General features: G+C 42.2%; 1 protein-coding gene across 1 annotated transcript; it reads right to left on the bottom strand.

Moving 5' to 3' along the window:
- Positions 1-604: 604 nt before the first annotated feature.
- nhp2 (NHP2 ribonucleoprotein homolog (yeast)) lies at positions 605-6,039 on the bottom strand. The gene is made up of 4 exons (XM_083985929.1): positions 5,761-6,039; positions 3,743-3,812; positions 2,404-2,509; positions 605-1,230 (listed from the first exon to the last, which is right to left on the bottom strand). Exons 1-4 carry the CDS (start codon positions 5,912-5,914, stop codon positions 1,105-1,107), a joined length of 456 nt encoding a protein of 151 aa, XP_083842055.1. The 5' UTR covers positions 5,915-6,039; the 3' UTR covers positions 605-1,104.
- Positions 6,040-6,507: the final 468 nt, after the last annotated feature.

Raw genomic sequence — 6,507 nt, 5'->3', positions numbered from 1 at the left:
CCTGACTCATGAGAACCATGGTTTAGGTTTAGTGTTTCTACACTGGTAAAACACAATTCTGTGTGTTTATATACAGTAGATAAAGATATATTGTAAAATGTGCATTTCTACATATTTAAAGGGACAACGAGGAGTTTTGGAAAAGCGAAGTGTTTTCACACTACATTTATGAGCCTCCGCACCGTGAAATTCTTTGACCGGCGCAAGACAGACTCATGTTTTCATTCATCAAGAATTAAAGTCAGAGGTTGGAAGACGATCACATACCGTCGTAGTTCCGACCATAAACGGCGATTCAGCTGCGTTATTCTCATGACTCGCCACGAAACCGAAAGTAAAGAAACGCTGGTCGGCTCGCCCAGCATTTCCACCACCACTAATAATAACAAAATAACCATAGAGACAAAACCATAGATTTATCTAAAATGGACCATTAACAAGTGGTAACGTAGATTCATCCACATTAATATGAGACTTTTTTATAACCAAATAGAAACTCCTCGTTGTCCCTTTAACTGTTGCATATAAATGTTTACCTGTTGACACTAAACTCACTGGGCTTTATTTGACTGGACTTTATTCACAAACCAATCAACTCAGCCTCTCAGTTCATGATTCTTTTAATTAAAAAACACAAAGAACAAACCAGAGGCGACAAAAAATGGATTTCTAGGAAAAATACAGAAATCTCAGCCGTACAAAAGAAAAACAAACATCAGTGTTCAGGGTCAGATAGAAACAATGTGCTGCTCTGAGCACAGCTACATGTGTCTCAGTCCACACCCGTCTGCTCTGCCACTAATACAAAGTAGCAGTGAATTTAGAGCCGTCCACCTGTGGTCACCTGAGACACATGTTGCCGTGTCAACCAGCCAGCGTCCGTCAGTCAGCTGCTTCCTGTTTGGCTGACTCTCATCCTGCAGATACTCTGCAAAACAAACTCAAAGACACAAAACCCCTGTGCCCTCTCCTCCACCGCTAGCTTAGCTTAGCACAAACACTGGAAGCAGAGGGAAACTGTTAGCCTTGCTGTGGCTGTGGCTGATGCAGGAGCAGGGAAGAGGATCACGTGACCTCAGAGCTGCTCCCTCATTGGCCGACACGTCAGAGAGGCTTGGGCAGACTGGACACCTCCTCCACACACTCGTTGTAGGCGTCTTGATAGTCGTCATGGGGTTTGATCAGGATCACACAGGTGGGCCTCTTGGATCCTGCAGAGGAGCCCAGATCCTGAACAGAGGTTACAAACATGTCATTAAACAACAACAACAACAACCACCACTCTACAGTCATAATCACTGCATGCTCCTGTTAAAAACAGCACTAACCACTGAGTACTGGTGGAACAATGCAGTAACAGCCACTTCAACTACATAGTAAAATACAGAAGTAACCTCTGAATACTCAGAATAATGTAATAACCACTGAATATTCAAGTCATACAGTAATAACCACAGTGGACTCATCCTGCAGAGGACACAAACACATCATCAAGTAATAATACCCACTGTGTGTGTACTCCTTCAATCATTTAGTAACAACAACTGATTACTTATGTAATTAAGTGGTAATACCCAACGAGTACTGTGTAATAGCACAGCAGTTACTACTGAATATGCATGCAATCAAGTAAAAATACCTCCGCAGTATTCATGTTATAATACACCATCAGCCACTCAGTACTCATGTACTAATGCAGATGTGAGTGATGTAGTGGAGTAGTAATAACACCTGTAATACTCAGGTCAGGACCAACAAAGAGAGGAATTATTCTCAGGGGGGGGGGGGGGGGGGGGGGGGGGCGCTCACCATTAACAAATAATTACATTACAATATCACAGAAAAGTCAATTTCCAGTGATCAACCCCGACCAAGTATTGAGTGCATATAGATGGACACAGTTTTCAGAAGGACAACATTTCTATATTAAAAATGCTTAAAAAAACAACCACCTTTGCAATATTTCAATTTTGGAGATACTGAACTTTAGGTCTTCACTGAATGTTAGTCATAATTATTACTATCAAAATAAACTGAATAAATAAAGACATGGGATGTTTCATTCAGTGTGTAATGGACATATAGTCCTATATAATGTGTTAGTTTCACTTTTTGAATTGAACACATCCTTTCAATCAACTTTATTTGTCATTCATTTACAAAACAGTGCAACACGGGTCAGAATTACGTCAAAGTCGCATTAAATGCGACCTGGCTGTTCAGATTGCGGTCGCATTAAAAAAAAATCAGATTGAGTAGCAGGCTACCACATTTAAAAGTGGCCTAATTCTGATTCCAAAATGTCAGATTCAATGCTTGTGCTGTTCACACTGTCAAAAGCAAATCCGATATGGGTCACATATGAGCCAAAAAATGCGGCGGCGCTGCATGGCACACACTCACCACTTTAGAGGGGATGTAGGCGTACGGCAGGTTCCTGTCCTCACACATGATTGGCAGGTGACAGTAGACGTCGATGGGCAGTGTGTCGCCGGCCAACACCACGATCCTGCACACACATCAACACACACACATCATCACACACTGTTACGGGCTGAGGGGACTGACAGGTGCTCTGTGCTTTCATCAGTGTTGGGCATGCTACTTTGAAAAAGTAATTAGTTATAGTTACTCAAAAAGTAACTAAGGGAGTAAGTAACAGATTAACTAAAACATAAAAGTAACTAATTACCAGAGAAAGTAACTATTGGCGTTACTATTTTTAAAATAAAATGCTTAAATTTGTCAAATGACTTGGGCTGGCCCCCCTAACCTCCTGTTTATCTGGAACTAACCAACTGACTGGGTGGCGGAGCGTGCCTGTGTGGAGGAATACTGAGTGAGCTGGTTAGTTCCAGATAAACTGCTTTTTTCCGACTAGTTGATGGATTGAAAAGAAAAAGTCTACATAACATACACTTTAAAGGGATAGTTCACCCAAAATTCAAATTTCACTCATTATCTACTCACCCTCATGTCGACTAAGAGCTGTGAGAATTTTCAGAGTCCTCTGCTCCTTCCCTAAGTTACGGGGGGTCCGCGGAGCAGCATTTGTCCATATAATGGTTGTCAATGGATACCAACTTTCTTTGTCCAAAAAGACACACCAAAAAACATCCAAATACCTCCACACAGCTCACCTGTAATGTCCCTCTTGTATTGAAGCCCCGACATGAGAAATTGTTCCGAAAAAAATTAAATAAGTCTATATTTTAAGCTTGTTTGTAGCGGAAGCTCCCAGTGTCTCAGTTCACTGCTCTTCCTGTGACCAGCGGAACAATTTCTCATGTCGGGGCTTCAATACAAGAGGGACATTACAGACGAGCAGTATGGAGGTATTTGGATGTTTTTTGGTGTGTCTTTTTGGACGAAGAACGTTGGTATCCATTGACAACCATTATATACACAAATACTGCTGCACAGACGACCCCCCCCCCCCCCCCCCCCGTAACTCAGAGAAGGAACGGAGGACTCTGAAACTTCTCACAGCTCTTAGTCGACATGAGGGTGAGTAGATAATGAGTGAAATTTGAATTTTGGGTGAACTATCCCTTTAACAGGTGTATTATTTTGTGATGGGACTTCTTGAGTCAAATAACGGCGCATCTTATTGTCAGAAACTGTAATTGCGTTATAACGGGCTTTTATGATTACTTGTTACTGAGAAAAGTAGCCCTGTTACTTTATAAGGCGGTTCTTCCATCACTGGGTTTCATCCTGACCAACATGTCTGCCCACTCACCCTTTCTCTCCCTTGTTGATGAACTTCTGGACCTCTTTCACTCCTCGTCGGATGTTCTTCACTTTGGCAGCTGGAATCACAGAGAACACCATGAGACCCTGAGGTCTAATAATGTGACCAGTTTGATCTGGTCTATGAATAGGTTCAATGTTCATTTCCAATTTGTGACATTTGAATAATTAGATGTGTATCATGTAAATCAGTGGTTCCCAACCTTTTTCTTAAGGGCCCCATATTTTTACCATTGAAAACTTTGGTGACCCCCCCCCCCCCCACCCCGATGTAAAATAACATAAAATAAGGAACATCATAACTTCTTTTACATGAAATACTTTATTATATCTCAGTAATTTAATAACAGCATGGAACAAACAGTCAGGAGAACCTGTGTAGGATTACAACATATTTCTTCAGAACTTGTACTTTTAAAAACATAATTGTGTTTTTAAAAGTACAAGTTCTGAAGAATATGTTGTAATTTTACACAGGTTTTTTCTTATTGTTCCGTGCTGTTTCTCAAATTCATTGTGAGTGATATTGCCCTGCTGTATATTATGTATTTAATGTTTTAAAACTGTTGATATTCAATCATCTATATAGGCCTGACCTCACAGTGAAGTCAGATCTGGGGTTATATTCATGTTTGGGGTGATGAGTGAGATGCTGGTTTTGGTAACTTGTAAAGAAGCATGCTGAACATACTGTAGCATGCTAGCCAGTATTTGATTAAACAAGTTGATGTATCAGCCAATGCTAAACTGAAATATTGTGTTTGTATTTTTATTAATTCAATCACTCAGCTCATACTCGCTACAGATGATGACATTCCCTGCATAACTTTATAGGAAGATCAGCAGTTTTATTCTTTGTTTTGCTGCTAGCTTAGCTTTTTGATCAATTATAAATGTATTAACTTCTGTAACCAAAAATACTATTATCAGTAGTATTTGTTGTGACTGATATTGCTGATATTTAATGTTTTAAAACTGTTGATATTCAGTCATCTATTGACATAGGCCTATAATTTATTTGTTCATCTATTTAAATACACAAATAAATGTTTAATGTGGCCCTTGAATTTAGTTGATTTTGTCACATATATGAATTAAATGTTTAGCCTACTCATTTATTTAACATTGTAATTACATTAAAATTATTAAACCCCTTAAAATCAAGAGGGCTTCGCGACCCCCCCTGGATCTTTGGGGGGTCCCGCCCCCCAGGTTGGGAACCACTGGTGTAAATAAGTTATGCAATTAATCATTTGTTTTCATTATTCTGAATTTGTATGCCATTATGTCACCAAATCATTTCCAGGAGACTGAAGCTAATAGCACATAACCCAAATAACTTAACATAAGACCAAACCCAGAAAAATATATTTCCATACAATAGTTACCATTTCCCACACTTTTCCAGACATGGAAATGTAAAAAAAAAATAAAATCCCATACTCTTCCATACTTGTGTAGGAACCCTAACTAGATCTGTACTCCTGCTGGATCAGGGGCAAACTAGACTAGATCTATAGATCCCTGAGGACAGACAGATACAGACTTCTCCATGATGTCAACTACAAACAGTCCAACCGTTTGGAATGATGCAGACTATAAGTTACGTGATTTGCTCTGTGGGGATAAATACAGTTTTTATCTCTAATCGGAGGCTGCTTCAATGATCATCATCTGATCTAACTGTGGAAGTTTGTTTACAGAGTTTGGCACGTGCGCCATAAAACCCACAGAGAGGAGACCGAGCCGGACCGAGCCGGACCGGGCTGATCCGGATCCACACGGTTCAGCTCCAGTGAGTGTGTCGGTGTTGTGTCTGTGGTGGAGCACGGACTGGAAAATGGCGAACACACACACACACACACGCCACATTCACATGGTCGAAGCAGACCTGCTGAGGAGAAGCTGGAGGTTTTGACCACGTGGTTTCTACAGTGGTTTTGTGGTGGTGTGGTACCGGTCTGTGTGATCCGGACCGGACCGGACCGGACCGGACTAGACTCTCACCTTTCTTGACGCACTTGTACAGCTTCTTGCTGAGCTTCCTGGACGCCAGCGGCTGAGCGATGGGGTTCGCGTTGGCGATCATCTCCTGATACGACTTCTCGTTCCCCACGGCCTCCTCCCCGTCCGCCACCTTCTCCTTCTTCACCTTGGTCATCCTGGTTCTGATCCTGGTTCTGGTTCTGGTTCTGGTTCTGACTCGGCGAGCGACACACGTGGACTTGTGTTCTGATCAGGATCGGTCTGGGCCCAGCGTCCACTCCACAGCAGACACACGTGTTTGACTCCTCTTCTTCCGTGTGTGTGTGTGTGTGTGAGAGAGAGAGGGGGGGAGACAGCGCCCCCAGCGGCCCGGAAGGCAGCTCTCCCTCTTCTCCTTCTCGTTTTACGGCGGTTGGCATCCAGCTTTTTGGTGCATTACCGCCACCTTCTGTCCTGGAGTGTGAGCCAGACAAGACTACCCCATATCATACATAGAAAAACAAATAGGATAAATATATACAAAAGAAACCACCCTCATCCTGCACTCCCTACAGCTGTCATCAATACCCTACCCTCTATTCCTGCCTATCCATCAAAATAATATAACAAAACTCTCACTCAGTGATTTCCTGCATCCCTAACTCCCTGATCCTGCTCTTCATCACCTCCCTCTGCCTCTCAGACCTTCTACACCTCAGAACCACCTGCTCCACTGACTCCTCCTCCTGACACCCTTCACATAAACCTGTCTGATGCCTCCCCATCACT

The sequence above is a fragment of the Trachurus trachurus genome, assembly GCF_905171665.1.
Source record: "Trachurus trachurus genome assembly, chromosome: 14".
Classification (NCBI taxonomy): Eukaryota; Metazoa; Chordata; class Actinopteri; order Carangiformes; family Carangidae; genus Trachurus; species Trachurus trachurus.
This window is presented reverse-complemented; position numbering and strand designations above follow the sequence as displayed.

What these genes read in the sequence shown, in the direction of transcription:
- nhp2 (XM_083985929.1), bottom strand. Translation starts at nt 5,914, where the DNA reads ATGACCAAGGTGAAGAAGGAGAAGGTGGCGGACGGGGAGGAGGCCGTG. An exon ending in ATCAACAAGGGAGAGAAAGG is followed by an intron (nt 2,510 to 3,742) that starts GTGAGTGGGCAG and finishes ATGTGTGTGCAG; the next exon opens with GATCGTGGTGTTGGCCGGCG. An exon ending in CCTACATCCCCTCTAAAGTG is followed by an intron (nt 1,231 to 2,403) that starts GTGAGTGTGTGC and finishes ACCTCTGTTCAG; the next exon opens with GATCTGGGCTCCTCTGCAGG.